Below are 16,055 nucleotides of genomic sequence, written 5' to 3'. Positions count from 1 at the left end.
TTAATGTTTTTTCTTACTTGTTTCTATCTAGAAGTCCCTCTTTTCTTTAAGAAAGAACTGAAGCATGTAGAAGTTGAAGAGGGGGGTAAAGTGTCTCTGTCCTGTGAAATTTCCAAGCTTGGACTTATCGCGCAATGGAAAAAGAACAAGATTCCATTGAAGGCTGATTGCAAGTATGAAATAAAACAAGATGGCTGCCATATTGAGCTTAACATCAAAGACGTGAAGCCTGAAGACAGTGGCAGTTATACATGTCAAGCAGGAAGTATGGCAACAACTGCAAATGTTGAGATTCAAGGTATGATTAATGCGATTTTTAGATACTCTGCATTATATTTCAAAATGTGTTTTGATTGGGGAATTAAAACGGTCTATTCTTACAGCTAAACCTACAGCACCAAAAGCAGAGATTCGCAAAATACTGCCCCCTCCAAAGCTTCCAACTCTGACCCCCGACAGCAAGAAGCTAGAGCCAGAAGCCAAACCTGTTCCACCAGAGCCCAAAAAGAGGACTAGAAGAGGGTCTATGACTCCATCAGAAAAAGATCTGGAAACAGTCTTTGATATACCCCCAACAGCAAAACCACAGCCACAACAAAATAATGAAAAGCAAGTACAAATTGCCTTTGAACCAAAAGAAGAACCATCTGTGTCCCCAGAAAGAGGAATGGAAGTGACGCAAATAATTGAAAATCAAGAAAAGCCTATAAACACTACCTCAGACAACAAGAAGCTTGAGTCAGAAGCCAAACCTATTCCACCAGAGCCCAAAAAGAGGACTAGAAGAGCGTCTATGACTCCATCTGAAAAAGATTTAGAGCCAGTTTTTGACATACCGATACCTATGAAACAACAACATAAAAAAGAAGAGCTAAAGACTGGTCGTGCTCCTGAAACAGTCTATGTGAAAAACATTGACACTGAAGATGCGACAAACAAACAACATCAAAACAAGTTGGATGTGGATATTGATAATAAAGCAAAACAAGTAGACACGTTTGAACAAAAGAACAAACCAGTGGAAGTCACAGTGAGAGCAATCAAAGAGTCAGAAACCACTAAAAAACAAGAAAAGCCTGTAACAGCTCCTACAATCCACGATAGCACGTTTGAGCTAGCGGCCAAACCCATTCATCCAGAACCCAAAAAGAGGACAAGACGAGCATCTGAAAAAGACTTAGAGCCGGTATTTGATGTAGCCCCATTAACAAAACCACAGGCAGAACAGAATAATGAAGAGCAAAAGACATTCCTAACTGCCGATGTTCCAGAAACAGTCATTGATCTTAAGTGTCAGAATGAGGAAACCATAAACACTGCAGATATTGCTTGTGTGTCTAACAAGCAACATGAAAATAATTTGGATAAACATGTAGATACTTATAACAAAGCGAAACAAGCGGACATTCTAGTTGAATCAAAAAGAGAAAAATCCAAGTCCCCAGAAAGAGGCAGGGATTCAACGAAAGCGAGCCAACCTCTTGTAACTAGAGGAGACCAAGCGGCTGTGAGGAAAGTAGAAGACAAGTTGATAGATACAAATCAGAGTGTAGGTCAAAATGAGAGGGATGTCTTTAAACCCCCTGCCAGATCAAAAGGGAAGCCAACCACTGGAGAGAGAGTAGAACCTGCTAGATATGGCACAGAGGAGATGATTCAACAAATAAAACCAGCCACTACAATTGACAGTGATACAAGAAATAAACAGGAAGAGAAGGTGTCCTCAGATCAAACCATTATCAAGCTATTTTCAGAGCAATCGATTGGAGACAAAGCAAAGGAGGTCCCCCCAAAACCCCCCAAAAGATCTCGAAGTAAATCAAGGAGCATTGACAGACAATCATCAAGAGACACAGAGACAGACCAAGATGAACAACTATTGACGATTATGATGAAGGCTGATCAGCCTGCGATACAACCAGTCAGACCACAGAAAGCTGACATGGAGAAGAAGTTTTCGATTGAAATTAAACAGCAATTGGTAGCCACAGAGGTGATGGAGAAGAAGCCTCTGGTCATTGCCCAAGAAAAAGAACCACAAACTAAGCCGGCACCCAAACTGCCTGTAATGCCAATCAGGACTGAACCAGAGCAAAGTCATGAGATTAAAATACCAGAAAAACCTTTAAGAAACGAAGCAACTCTTAAAGAACAGAAGCAGGCAGATGAGCAGTCAAGACAGGGACTAGCTGTGAGAAAAGAGATCAAAGGAACGGTTGAAACTGAAGAGATAGCACCTGCCGAACCAAAGAGGAAACAAGTTGAAAGTGTCTGGGAGAGAAAAGTTGCTGTTGAGCCCATGAAAAGGGACAATGAACCTGCTGCGTCAAAAGTAAAAGAAGAAATTCCTCTTGTCTACATTTCTGAGGATGAAACCTTCTCTGAGGCTTTGGCAGAGCTACCTGATGAAACTGATGATCAAACCAGAGAGCAACAGATTAAGGAGTCTTCAAAGAGTGCGCCATTCGACATTGACCTCGGCGTTGAAGATGAACCTCAAATGCAGGATGCTGCGGTCAAGATCCAGGCAGCATTTAAAGGCTACAAAACCAGAAAGGAGATGCGACCTCTCTTTAAAGACGTCTTTAAAAACCAGACCATAGATGCTGGGAGCACAGTTACTCTCGTGTGTCTTGTCGAAGGGAAACCTACCACAGTGCGCTGGTTAAAGGATAGTCAGCCAATCGCAAGTGAGAAAAGATGCTTCTTCAAGACTAGACAGAATGGAGAATCTACTTTAATAATTAGCAATGTCACTCACAAAGACAGTGGTGTCTATACCTGTGAAGCTGTGAATAAGTTTGGCATGACGTCTTATAATGGAAATCTCACAGTTGTGCCCGTCCAGGCAGTCGCTCAAAGGCCTATACACCCACCACTTGCAGCAATTGCTCCTCTGCAACCTGCGTCCCCAAAGCCTGAGACACAATCAAGATACCAAACTCAAATACTGGAGTCAGATAACTATGTAGAAAGTGTGGATGTGTCTCTTTGGGAGGCCTTCAACCTAACAGAGCAGGATGTACAGAGGACTCTGCAGGAGAGGCGAGGATCGGCCGTTTTAAGTGCCAGCTCGAGTGAGTTACGTGTACGTTTTGGGAAGTTCAGCTCAGCATTTTACTCTATTTACCGTCTTCTTTGTTTTACAGTGTCAAGTCCCTCTGACTACGACACTGCACCAGATTTTCTGGAGCCTATTGAAGCTATACCTGTGAAATCAAGGTGAGAGTGAAAAAATATACTGTGTTGACGTTTATCAGTCAGTCCAATTAACATTATATCTTTATTTGAACAGAGAAGGAAAAGAACATCCGGCAGAACCCAGTGTTCCACAGAATAATCAAGAACAAACAGCACAGCCTTCAAAACAACTATTGACAGTCAAAGGTAAGCAATCTTCATGTCTGTACATTCAAAGGATTGTATCACTAATATAACCGAGATCTGTTAATGATAGAAGTTGAAGGCAAATTGAGGGAACCCTCTCCCAAGCACCATCGTGCTCAGACCCCTCAGACAAGCGCTGTGTCCAGATCAGACTCAGAAGGGGAAGATGACACAAAGGAGGTATTAATCGCTCACTCCCTGTTTTGCATATATTACATTTTTTTGTTTCACCATAAACATGTATTTTTTATTGTCACATACTGAACTGATGTGTGTATTTACTGTCTCAGACATTTGACATTTATGTGGCTCGAGCAGACTGCACACCTAACAGCGGAAATAAAGACAGTTTTGTTTTGAAAGAGGGACAATACGTTGAAGTCCTGGACTCTGTTCACCCAGATAAATGGTTGGTTCGGACTAAACCAACCAAAACCAACCCTGCTCGCCAAGGATGGGTCTGTCCTGCCTATCTGGAGAAGAAAAGGAAGGTTAGAACTGTATATTCTTTAAGTCTGATTTGAGTGGTGACTGATTTCATGTATTGATGAGAGGCAAGTCTGATACATCACTATGTTATAGGAGGCCTTCCCACAAATGAGGCCCTCACAAGATGATATTGATGGAATCGACTCAACAGGAGAAGAGTACAGAAAAGCTTCCAGGTTTGTTTTGTTAAACAACAAAGTTGTAAGCATTTATATGTTTTAACTATAATTAAAGAAGTAAATAAAATATAATTGTGTTTTTTTTAGCCAACTCATTCAAGGTCTGGTTGATGGAGAAGAGGAGTTTGTAAAAGAGATGAAGATGTTCACTGTGCATCAGTTAAATTATATAGACTCCAGTCGGCACACTCCCTCTAACATCCTCATTCAGAAAGAAATCATCTTCAGAAATGTGAGGGACATCGTCTCACTTCATGAGAGGTAAGTGATCAATCCCAAGTACCCTATTTTGAACAAATAACCTTTACTCTGTAATAATTATGTATCTTGTCAGAACCATACTGGATGGTTTGACCAAGTGTGTCACTGATGACGATGTTGCCATGTTTCTCATCAAACACTCTGAAGACTTTGAGAAATACCTTCCGTACATAGCGGGACAAGCACAAGCAGAGACATGCCTCACAGATAAGGCTGTGCAACAATATTTCAAAGTATGACATACCTTTTACACACAATTATAATTTTAGAATATTTTTAACATGTAATCTATATTTTCTTTTCCATTTTTGATAAACAGGAGTTACCAGAAGTGGGTAAGCATGGAGAGACCCCTGTTATGGACGTGCTAACTTTCCTCCAGAGACCAGTAGAGAGAATCCACACTTATCAAGCTTTATTAAAGGTAATTATTTGCACATCTGGAACTAATTGTGGATCAGTATTAAACAGTGAATATGGTGCTGTGGTTATTTACAGGAGTTGATCAAGAACAAAGCAAAGAGTGGCCAGAGTTGCAACCTGTTGGAAGATGCTTTCTCTAGTGTTTCCTGTTTGCCGTGGAGGTCAAACAATCTGCATCAGGTCTCACTCATTGAGAATTACCCAGCTCCACTCACTGCACTTGGAGAGCCTTTGAGACAGGTACGTAGAGATGTGCCACTTACACTGCAAGTATTCTTCTTGTAGAAACAACAGTAATCATTTTATATTTGCGATATTCTCTTTGTTCATAGGGAGTATTTACAGTCTGGGAAGAAACGCCAGAAATTAAACCCCCCACTAGAGGGCATCAGAGACATGTCTTTCTCTTTAATGAATGTATCGTCCTATGCAAAGTGAGAAAAGACACAAGCTTGAATACGGACACTTACATCTTCAAGAACAAAATGAAGGTTTGTCATTATGCTGAATGAATGATGACTCACTGTATGTCTTTAAATTAGAATGTGAGAGCTTTATGTTGTTGTTCCAGTTGAATGATGTGGATATAAAGGAGACAGTGGGTGGGGATGAAAGGTCTTGGGGGCTGTGGCATGAGCACAGAGGCTCTTTGAGAAAATACACGCTTCAAAGCCGCTCCGCTCTTGTCAAGCTCTCCTGGCTCAAGGATCTGAAGGAGCTACAGCAGCGCTCTAGTGTGTTGACAAACAGTGAGTAGACAGTTATTGACTGCAATGTAATTATTTAATCAATCTCAAAAATGCTTTTAATTATCATTTAACATGAGTTTTATAAGAAATAGGATCTGCTTGTATTTTCCCAGGTCCCCCTGTGTTTGAGTCAATGCTTTCAGACTGCACAACCAAAATAGGACAAACAATCAAACTGTCCTGCAAAATTACAGGGAGCCCAAAACCCGACATCAGCTGGCTCAAAGGTAATATATTTTTACAGGATAAACCCTTATTCTGTACATAAACTGTTGCTTTACAGATGGTTTGCCTTTGGAGGATGACCCGCACCACATTGTCACAGTAGATCGGACAGGTATCTGTAGTCTCATATTGGATAGCCTCACTCCTGAGGATTCGGGCCAGTATATCTGCTATGCGACCAACTCGTTGGGGAGCACTGGTTCTCTGGCAAAAGTTGTTGTTCAAGGTTTGTTCCTAACTATTTAAAAAAGAAAAAACAGCAAGGTTGGTGCTACTCTGTAATATTTGCCAACTTTCCTTCAGCCCCACCAAGATTTGTGTGTAGGTTGGAAAGTTCTTGCCTAATAGAGGGTGAGGACATCTCCTTTACATGCTCAACCCCCTCTGTGCCTTTACCACGAGTCAGGTAAAATATGATAGTGTTTACAGTGATGGTCATTGTACTGAATTACTTTCTTTGATTGGAAGGTGGTTAAAAAATGGCAGTGAGTTGAATGAGGATCAGAAATACTTGATCCTAAATGATGCTCGAAGTGGCATCTTGTCTCTGACCATCCTCCGGGCCACAGAGGCAAATATTGGCCAGTATGAGTGTGAGGTATGCCTGTAAATTGTACCATGTGTGCAGAATCTCTCATTGAGATTTAATTCTATTTTTTACTGATCATTTAGCTTACAAATGAGTTTGGCTGTGTGAAGTGCAAGGCTGGCCTGTGTCCTGCTTATGTCCCACCGACAGATGCAGACAATGAGCCAAAGGACTTACCTGCTAAAGGTAGGGCCACTGGAACTGCTGAAGATAAACAGTCTCTCACTAGATTGTGCACATGCCATCGTATGGTCATTTCTGAAACACTATGTAACAGCATCTGTTCAAAAAAATCAAATCTGTTCAGATTTGTTTCTGATTATCACTATTTCTGAAACAAGTTACTGTAAGACCATTATGTGACATTAATGACACTTACATCATAATCACCTACTTTACTCACCTCTCCACTTTTCAGCATCCCCATCCATGATTTTTTTACATTCATGTTTCAATCTTTTGGTTTTTCTATTGCTCTACAGTGACCATGTTGCGGTAGAGCTGGACGATGCCAAAAAAATAATATAACCATTTTCTTAGTGCCTAGAATTACGATTTCATTTTGTAGTATCTCTTTTTTGCATGAAAGAACAAACCAGCCATGTGCTTTTTCTGTGAGATTACCCTTCCCTGTGATTGCTTAAATGCTCTTGTTACTCAAACAGAGCAAGAAGCTGGCTGGGGGAAAGTGTCAGTGTTTTAGCATTAAACTGCATTAAATAGAGAAGCACTGCACTACCGTTGTGGTATCACCAAAATAGCAGATCGGAACAGGAACCTGATCTAATTGTTATCGTCACAGCCCCACATTGAGGTCAATGCTGCTACAGTATGTTCTTGGATCCTTGTGTTCAAATGCATTTCACATGTTAAACCAAGCGTTTATTTCTGGATCTTTAAATGACTTTGGTCCGTGTAAATATGTAGAAATCTAGTATCTTTACATTGACATTGTACTACTGTAAACTCTGCTATCTCAGGTTGTTATGTTACTCTTTCATTGTCCACTGTAACTCCCATTTTGTTCACTCTTCCCTCTAAAAGCAGGAAAACCCTTCATGGACCATCTCATGTAAGGCATTGTTAACAAATAACCACTTCACATTCACTCTCTCTTCTCAACGCATGCCTGGCTAACTCTTCACTCTGAACTCGAGATGGTTATGTGCTGTGCCACTTTCTCGCGGTTGTGTATTTTTTAAATGGCCTGCTCAGGTAAGAGATTATATTTATACTTGTCGGGAGACTAAGGTAATGTACAGTATCTATAAATCCATCATAAATCATAAACGCTATGATCTGTGTTGTTTCATCCAACGCTTTTTGCTTTTGAAGATGCAGATTCTGAGGGCTGGTCCACTGCCTTTGTTAAGAAATGGTTACAGACTGATTTCGCCCCCACTTCTGTTGCCAAGATGTTTGTTCCATCTGAGTTCAATCAGTATGTCTCTTGTTATGTTAGCATTCACATGAAAGTAAGAGACTCTGACAGTATTTTCTCCCTAGACAAAGCCCAGAAGAACTTGTTTCTACTCCAGCATCGCCAGATCAAAGAGCAGAACAGCCGCTGTATTATCTTGAGGAGATAGAGGAAGAGCTTTATGCCACAGAGCCCATGCAAGAAATCACTGATGGTAAGGTGCATTCAAGTTCATTTAAAAAATATAGAAAACATGCAAATCTGCTCACTTTTGCTTTCTTTTCAGCTCCACCCTGTATTCAGGTTCCTACCGAGGATCTGTCTGTGGAGCCGGGTCAAACTGCGACATTCACTGCCATCATCACAGGGAGACCTGGTCCAAACATCCAGTGGTATAAGGTATGGCTTTAATTAATTAATACATAATTTAATTAATTAATGTAGTTTTACAATCCTGTTTTTTTTTCTTCTGAAGGATGAAGATGAGCTTGAGGCCAATGATAACGTGGAGATAGCTCAGCATGGAGCTCGCTGCTCTCTGACTGTACTGTGCCCTGAAGGAGAGGACAGTGGCATATACACGTGCTTTGCTTACAATGAATCTGGACAGGTCTTATGTCAGGCCCAGCTCACAGTGGTTGAAGGTGAGTCGTCATATTGATTAGAAAATGACAAGTCCTTGTTAGCTATGGGAAGTTGGTAATGGGCAGGCACTACACAGAATCTTTTTTATTTTTTATTTTTTTTTACCTTAGGTCTGCTTGAGCCTCAGGAGAGAGAGGTGGAGCTGGGGAAGAGGAGAAAACTCTTCTCTGTCTACGAGGTTCATGAGGAAATTGGAAGGTAAAGAAAACTATTTTGTTTTATCATTTTCATACAGACCAGAAGAGGTTATAAACAGGGCATTTTCACATATTTTTTTCAATGTTGTAGGGGAACCTTTAGCGTGGTGAAGCGTGTTATTCACAGAAGAACAGGGGAAATATTTGCTGCCAAGTTCTTACCTCTGAGAACAAGCACTCGAACAAGGGCCTTCCAGGAGAGAGACTTGTTGTCTCGTCTGGCTCACCCCAGAGTGGCCTGTCTGCTGGACTTCTTCTGCACCAGACGGACCCTGGTGCTGATCACAGAAATGTATGATTTAATTTCCTCTTATTACATTAGTTCTCTATTTTCCAATATAGACAGTATTTAATATCTGTTTCCAACATGGCTGACAGGTGCTGCTCTCATGGACTTCTGGACCATTTGTTTATGAGGGGATCTGTTACAGAGACAGAGGTACTGCACAAAAATGTCCTTTATTAAAATGTTGAACCATACATGAAGCTGTCTATTGACAATAATCGGTTTCAGGTTCAGTCATTTATTCAACAAATTCTTGAAGGAATTGGACACATCCACAGCATGAACATCTTACACCTGGACATCAAGGTCTAACTTTGTTTGTTTGAAAACCACATCTGTTTTGCTTTTTTGCTTTTTCATATTTTGAATGATTTTTCTTTATCAGCCTGAGAATATCCTCATGGTGTACCCGCCGAGAGATGAGATCAAGATCTGTGACTTTGGGTTCTGTCAGGAAATAGACACATCCAGACATCTCTACAGCATGTACAGCACACCAGAGTTTGCAGCACCTGAGATTGTTCACCAAGAACCCGTCAGTGTGGCCACAGACATTTGGTATGTTTTTTGTCCTGCTACATTTGGGATACACTCTTGTACAATAGTTTTTTCCCTAAAAGGTGCCTCTGTGTCTCAGGTCGCTGGGTGTGATTGCATATCTATGGTACGTATCTGCCACAGGTTACGACTTGGGCTTTGGGGCATTGAGATTAACTGTAAGATTATTATTACAGCCTGGTGTGCCGATGTCCATTTGTTGGAGAGACGGACCGGGCCACTCTCCTGAGGGTGGGAGAGGGCACCCTCAATTGGGACGCCCCAGATGTGTTGCTCAGGAGTCCTGAAGCCCAGCACTTTCTTCACGTGGTTCTTCAGCCAGACCCTGAGTAGGATGACATCATTAATAATAATATCACCCATACAGCTTCCCAAAATTGTAACTATTTGAGATATATTTTACAGCAAACGTCCTTCTGCCTTTGAGTGCTTGAGTCATGAGTGGTTCCAGGTCAGGAAATAATACTGCATACTTTTTTTAATCATGATTAGCACAAATGTAATATTATCTGATTTGACATATTAGGATGAGCATGCAGGAGAAGATACAGATGAAATCAATACGAGAAGCTTGAAAGCCTTTCTGTCAAAAAGAAAGTGGCAGGTGAGTTTCTGCGAATAAAGGCTAATACATTCACGTTTGGCTGTGAACTTTGACTGAACATTAAAGCACACTAGAGACACACTTATATGGACATCCACATAACTTTGGTCTGTCTCGTGTGTTTTCCTCTCAGCGTTCATTGACCTGTGTGGGTTCGGTGCTCACCCTGAGGCCCATCCCGGAGCTGCTGGACGCCCCTGTACGGGAGACTGCGGTCACCGTGCCCCGTGAGCCCCACGATAACAGCAGCACATCAGTCAGCAGCTCTTCCTCTGACCACGACGAGGCAGACTGCTGGGACTTCTTCCAACACTACAGTCCGACCGAGGAAGAGGATGAGACTGAGGAAGACTATGACCCCATGGTGGAGAGATCCCAGATTCCCGAGCCTTTTAGCAGAGCACAATTAGAGGAGGAAGAGGAAGCGGCGATGGGCGAAGAGGAAGACGCTGAAATTATGGGCGGCAGGAGAGTGATGGAGCGGAGTATTAGCAGGCAGTCGGCGGCTTCTTCAGACGCGTCTTTGCACTGGACGCCACAGAGAGAGCGCAAGTTCAGCACACCGTCCATGTTATCTGATGGAGAGCACAGTTCGGAGAGTGAAGGGGGGCGTATTCCACGGGGCAGCCTTATCAGAAGCACCTTTTACAACACATCACAACAACTCTCCCCCATGTCTGCGCGGCACATGTCGCTACGGGACAAATTCCATGCTAAAAAGCAAGAGAGGGGTCGCAAGCCGCTTAGGAGGAGCTTTTCAGGGCGTTTGAATGAGCCCCTCATTGAATATGTGGAGGATGAGACTGAGACTAGTCGTGGGCAGAGGCGCGGCTCAATCCAGCCGTCGATGCAGAAATCCTGCTCCTTTGACAGTGGTGTTGGTCTACCACATGCTAATGTCCCACCGCACAGGAGGAGTCGTTCTCTTGACAACTATTCTCGGAGATCTCCCAGCTCACCTAAAAGGAGCACACCAGGTGAAGAGGAAGAGGGCTCTCAGAGTTTAAAAGAAGACTGTACTGAGGATGAAGACACAGGAAAAAGGTTTTTAGCTATCCCTAGTCCGAGAAGGCGAGGATCTGTTGTCCCCGCACAAGTGTTACTACCTGATACTTCTGCTGCTGTCTCTCGTTTTGTTGCCAAAGAGAAAGCAAGCCCCAAATTCAGTGAAACCCTGGCAGATAGGACTTTTTGCGGCTCACAGGGGTCTTTGTCCGAATCTCTCATTATGGAACTTGGCTCGGACTCTTCAAGTAGACTGGGCTCTTTGGAGGAGCTCAGACACTTGAGTAGGAGATCAGCTGGAAGCGAGGTTTACGATGATCAAGCCGAGCCTTTAGTGTCGTCCTCTGCTGGCTCGTTCCAAGAGCTGGATCGTGTTGTCAAGCCCAAAGCTCCCCCTCGAAACCGCTCACGCTCAAACCAGAGTCTCAGCTCCACTCAGCCCAGTCCCAGTCCGAGCCTGTCCTCTCTGCAAGCACCAGACCGACCCCCGAGAGCCAAAGACAAAAAGGACAAAAGCCTCGGCCTCCAGAGACATGCTTCTGCCCCTGCGTTAGACCTACAGCCGTCTCTCGGAAAGTCACCAAAGCTGGGATTCTTTAAGATCTTCCGCAGACAATCGTGGACAGGGAACTCTTACTCTCAGCTTGATGACACTGGTCTGGGTCCAACACTTGGTGAGATCATGAAGCCTGACACACCCACAATGGCACTGAGGAAGAAAATGAGAGCATCTGCCTCCAGCCTGACTAAGCTCTTCTCTCGGTCTAAGGAGGACGTCAGTAAAGGAGGTGCGTACTTGGATAGAAGTGATGACCTAATTGGACTTTTTTGACTTTTAGGATGATTGTTGTTCTAAAGTGAATCCGTAATCCTTACATGATATTGCTTGAATAGACCATTGCAGTCTGATATCTTTCGGTCGTTTTTCTAGGACCAATTTACAAAGGATCGACTCCAAGTTCCCCCGAGCTAAAACAAGGCAATGGACTTGAGGTCCCCAAAAGAAAAAAACGTTTAACTTTGAAAATACCTGCCTTTAAAAAGCCTAAAGGTACAGCATCAACTATACTTTTTATGTATGATCGATGCTTCACTTTTATAGAAATTACAAATCTTCCTGCTCTTTCGCTGCCAGTGCGCCCTCACAAACCAGAAGTTGTCCGACTGGATAAAGGTGGAGTTTTGGTGGTGTGGAAGCCAGTGCAATCCAATGACACATTCACTTACTGCGTACAGTACTGCTCAGAGGGTGAGTGCAAGCAGAGTAATTTTTTTTATAATGTAAAGAGCTAGCAATGCTGTTTTTGCAGAGTGTTGTCATAATATCATTTGCAGGATCTGAATTTCACATTTGGCTGACCCTGTGTTCATGTGCACAGGTGGAGTGTGGACCGTTCTCGCAGACGAGGTGATCGACAGTTGCTACACGGTCACGGATTTACCTCGAGGGGCGTCTTATGTGTTCAGAGTGGGCTGTGTCACCAAGGCAGGCGCAGGGCCCTTCAGTGAACCCTCTCTTCCCATTGTTATGTCGACTCATCCTGAAGGTGCGATAATGAAGACACGTTTCTGTAGATTTTCATAGAAGTTGTATGATGCAAAACAAAATATACATATTTTGATCTTCAAACAGATTCTCACATTCCCCTTGTTTGTACGGATTTACTGGGGTCGAAGGGCACAGGACAGCCGATAACACACCGAAATTTCAGCTTCTTGTCTGAATTGAACAGGTAAAAGTTATATTGCATGGTGTTCATGGTTATTACGTTGAACTCAACTGATTATAAGTGTACTGTTTGTCCTCACAGTAGACTACTTTTTCCCCCAGGGGTCGCTTTAGTGTCGTCACGGTTTGCAGGGATGTTGAGACCAGCCAGGTATTTGCTGCTAAAATCACAGCGTACAAACCTGAGCAGAGGCTGTTAGTTTTGAGAGAGTACCAGCTTATGAGGAGACTCCATCACTATCACCTGGTGCAGTTACACATGGCCTTTCTGACCTCCTCATACATGGTCCTAGTGGAGGAGCTCTGTCCGGGAAAAGAGCTGCTGTACAGTCTTGCAGCGAGGTACTAAAAATCACTTTGTCAATATCTAATGTGCAGCAATCAGGTGTAACCTTATCTAGTACCATACATGCGTAATATAATGTGCACTATATGTATATTATATTATTATACTGTATATTCACTTGCACCATTGGTTGCACTTAAGTTTACAACAGAGTAATTGGATGGAACTAGCATGGCACCTAATAAAATGAAGACTGTTATTGTCAAGAAATCATGGTTGGTATTTTTATGGTAATAATATGGAAAGTTAGTCCTGAGTTCGCTTGTAATATCCATCCTATTGCTGTGTTATTGCCGCTAGAGAATTGTCATTGTGTGCACAGCCTTACCATCCACCTCTCGTGCTGCCCATTGTTGACATTCCTTATGGATAACTCCATCTACTGTATGCCCTGCGTCATTGTGTATTTGTGCCTTACAAACACTTATCTGTTCTTCTTGAGCTTTGGCATGATATTGCCTCAAATAATCTTTACTATTTAACACCATATTGTGTTGAGAGTTTGTAGAGCACAAGATGACCCTGACAATATTATTAGTATAATCACCATTATTGACTGTGTTTCAGAGATCTTTATGCAGAGTCGCATGTGGCCGAGCTGCTGGTTCAGATTCTGAGTGCGGTGGACTACCTTCACGGGCGCAGAGTCATTCACCTGGACCTGAAGTCTGACAACATGTTGGTGGACGACTGTGACCACCTGAAGATTGTGGATTTTGGTGCAGCCCAGTCTTTTACACCTGGGCAGCCTGTTCATGTTGAGCACATCCATGGTGTGTCCGAAAGCAAAGGTATGCCTACATGATTCATGAGAGCAAACTATTAATTTTAAAGCTAGCCCTGGCTTTTCTAACATACTAAACCTACCATGGCTTTCAACAGACTGCCGTGGGAAAGGTACAGGAGGAGAAGTGATGGAGTGGAGTAACCCCTAACCGTGACTACCTCAGCTGACCATACCACCATCACCTAACAAATACAAGTCCATTTTGTCACTCTCATGTCATTCTTACTCACAGCAGCCAACAGAAATACAGTACCATTGTCTCTCTCTGCCTATAGTAACACACCTTTTGTTTTTGTCAGTTTATATTGTTCTTCCGAAAGCTCCTGAAATCCTGGAGGGTCACGGTGTTGGACCTGAGACTGACATATGGGCCATTGGAGTTCTGTCGTTTATAATGTAAGAAGAACATACTTAACACATACGTTTGACGGATTTGTGAAGCATTTTACTTTTTCTGTTGCTCTAGGCTGAGTGCTGATAGTCCGTTTTATGCCGAACTTGGCTGGGAGCAGGACAGAAACATAAAAAAAGGAAAGATACAGTTTGGACACTGTTATCCTGGTCTGTCAGAAGGGGCGCTAAACTTCATGAAAAGCACGATGAACAACAAGTCTTGGTAAGTATTCTATGTAAAACCATGTTGATACAAGGATTGATCATCTAGGAGGCTTTTTTCTGTTCTGAAGTTCTTTTCTTCAAAAAGCGTGATCTATTCCGGGAAGGAGTTAAGCATACATTTCTTATTCAAGGGTCAATATTTAACTGTATGGGCAAAGAAATCTCCAAATACAAAATCTGCATGGTTTAAGGAAGTGAAACCATAAACATCACAAAATATGTCAGACTAAAGAAAGCTCGGTAAATTCTTTAGCAAAATCTTAAATATACAGTAACTGTGTTAACTATGTTTCAGCAAAAAATGTTTCCAATGTGTCATATGCACTTTAAGAAATAAAGAGAGGGTTCAACATGCAGATTTTGTATTTGATTTCTCTTCCTGACAGGAAGTGACATAGATAGAGTCGAACACTATGAAACTGTCGCCGTGCAAGGGCCGAGTACAGTGAAGATCCTGCCCTTATGCCCTTTTTAGGAACATGGCTCCATAAATTGCCAGTATTAATCTTGTGATATAAAGGCCTTACACCTTATTTGACACTGAAATAGGGAGTGCCAAATCTTGAATCTCATCCATAACATTTCAAACGCATTTCTACTATGCTAATCCTTCACAGGGATTAGGTTAAAAACATGTTTCACAACTTTCAGAAAGCATAACTTGGTAACGGAACAAACAACTAGCCTGCCAGTTTGCAAATTGATAAAAGGCTTCATACAAAGGACTTTGTATCACAAATGTCAGTTTGACAATATACAGTGTATGATGAAGGACAAAACAAACTTTATTACTCAACTAGTAGAAGGGGAAAAAAGTATTTTTGAAGTCTTTTCACCAATTCAACACCAATTGCAGATTTGAGGCGAAATAATACCAACACATTTTAACCCCGTAATGAACATAGTTGTTTTATCTAACTTTATTTTATATACTTTGTTCATTTGTGCTGACGAAGGCACTGACCCTCTATGCTAGTTTCAAGTAGTTAAGCCCAGATGTAATAACCATAAACCAGGCCCAAATAGTCAAAAGGTAGCTTCTTAATACATTTCTGGCCTGTCCTCCACCTCAATGTTAAAGTATTGGTACCGCGAATGTCATGGGAACTTAACCTATGGTCTTGCAGGGCCAGGCCAACTGCAGCTGAGTGCCTTCAGAACCCATGGCTACGAGCTCATCGTGTGACGCTCAAAACCAGGAGTTCCAAAGTGTGTTTCTCCACCGACAAACTGAAGGCCTACCTGAGTCAGAAGGAGGAGAAACGAGACCAGGTCCGCACCAAACGTCAGGGGCCCTTCATCCAGTAAGATCACAGCTGTACTGCCCAAACATTGCTCTTACTATTCACATTGTGTCCTTTCTCTGTCGATTTACAGTTTTGTGTCTTAAGTCAAAATGTCCTTATTTTTTGGTTATTTGTGTGTCCTGAGGTTGTTTTTTCCCGTCTTTCTTTTCTGGTTTCTGGTTAGAAAAAGATTATCTCTTAGGCATGTTCAAAAATGTCATACAAATGTTGGCTTGGACTTAAAATGTACAAACCTTCTGCTTTAGACAAAT

At 42.3% G+C, this 16,055-nt stretch overlaps 1 protein-coding gene across 1 annotated transcript in view; it reads left to right on the top strand.

The window, feature by feature from the left end:
• obscna (obscurin, cytoskeletal calmodulin and titin-interacting RhoGEF a) overlaps positions 1 to 15,981 on the top strand; it is a 34,836-nt gene extending 18,855 nt beyond the window's left edge. The window contains exons 45-87 of the mRNA XM_079575147.1: positions 32 to 298; positions 384 to 613; positions 1,151 to 3,077; positions 3,150 to 3,222; positions 3,296 to 3,387; positions 3,458 to 3,567; positions 3,678 to 3,878; positions 3,970 to 4,052; positions 4,143 to 4,316; positions 4,390 to 4,549; positions 4,636 to 4,740; positions 4,815 to 4,979; positions 5,072 to 5,230; positions 5,311 to 5,488; positions 5,602 to 5,715; positions 5,772 to 5,939; positions 6,017 to 6,119; positions 6,182 to 6,311; positions 6,386 to 6,488; positions 7,638 to 7,743; positions 7,809 to 7,936; positions 8,009 to 8,121; positions 8,198 to 8,366; positions 8,478 to 8,565; positions 8,656 to 8,856; positions 8,943 to 9,003; positions 9,079 to 9,156; positions 9,236 to 9,408; positions 9,488 to 9,514; positions 9,585 to 9,737; positions 9,814 to 9,859; positions 9,935 to 10,012; positions 10,146 to 11,805; positions 11,949 to 12,068; positions 12,153 to 12,266; positions 12,397 to 12,564; positions 12,651 to 12,750; positions 12,849 to 13,088; positions 13,660 to 13,883; positions 13,975 to 13,989; positions 14,179 to 14,275; positions 14,346 to 14,495; positions 15,625 to 15,981. Coding sequence (XP_079431273.1) covers positions 32 to 298; positions 384 to 613; positions 1,151 to 3,077; positions 3,150 to 3,222; positions 3,296 to 3,387; positions 3,458 to 3,567; positions 3,678 to 3,878; positions 3,970 to 4,052; positions 4,143 to 4,316; positions 4,390 to 4,549; positions 4,636 to 4,740; positions 4,815 to 4,979; positions 5,072 to 5,230; positions 5,311 to 5,488; positions 5,602 to 5,715; positions 5,772 to 5,939; positions 6,017 to 6,119; positions 6,182 to 6,311; positions 6,386 to 6,488; positions 7,638 to 7,743; positions 7,809 to 7,936; positions 8,009 to 8,121; positions 8,198 to 8,366; positions 8,478 to 8,565; positions 8,656 to 8,856; positions 8,943 to 9,003; positions 9,079 to 9,156; positions 9,236 to 9,408; positions 9,488 to 9,514; positions 9,585 to 9,737; positions 9,814 to 9,859; positions 9,935 to 10,012; positions 10,146 to 11,805; positions 11,949 to 12,068; positions 12,153 to 12,266; positions 12,397 to 12,564; positions 12,651 to 12,750; positions 12,849 to 13,088; positions 13,660 to 13,883; positions 13,975 to 13,989; positions 14,179 to 14,275; positions 14,346 to 14,495; positions 15,625 to 15,805 — 9,032 coding nt within the window. The 3' untranslated portion in view covers positions 15,806 to 15,981. The remainder of the gene's footprint in view (positions 1 to 31; positions 299 to 383; positions 614 to 1,150; positions 3,078 to 3,149; positions 3,223 to 3,295; positions 3,388 to 3,457; positions 3,568 to 3,677; positions 3,879 to 3,969; positions 4,053 to 4,142; positions 4,317 to 4,389; positions 4,550 to 4,635; positions 4,741 to 4,814; positions 4,980 to 5,071; positions 5,231 to 5,310; positions 5,489 to 5,601; positions 5,716 to 5,771; positions 5,940 to 6,016; positions 6,120 to 6,181; positions 6,312 to 6,385; positions 6,489 to 7,637; positions 7,744 to 7,808; positions 7,937 to 8,008; positions 8,122 to 8,197; positions 8,367 to 8,477; positions 8,566 to 8,655; positions 8,857 to 8,942; positions 9,004 to 9,078; positions 9,157 to 9,235; positions 9,409 to 9,487; positions 9,515 to 9,584; positions 9,738 to 9,813; positions 9,860 to 9,934; positions 10,013 to 10,145; positions 11,806 to 11,948; positions 12,069 to 12,152; positions 12,267 to 12,396; positions 12,565 to 12,650; positions 12,751 to 12,848; positions 13,089 to 13,659; positions 13,884 to 13,974; positions 13,990 to 14,178; positions 14,276 to 14,345; positions 14,496 to 15,624) is intronic.
• The last annotated feature ends 74 nt before the right edge of the window (positions 15,982 to 16,055 follow it).

This window comes from Gobius niger (assembly GCF_951799975.1).
Source record: "Gobius niger genome assembly, chromosome: 17".
Classification (NCBI taxonomy): Eukaryota; Metazoa; Chordata; class Actinopteri; order Gobiiformes; family Gobiidae; genus Gobius; species Gobius niger.
This window is presented reverse-complemented; position numbering and strand designations above follow the sequence as displayed.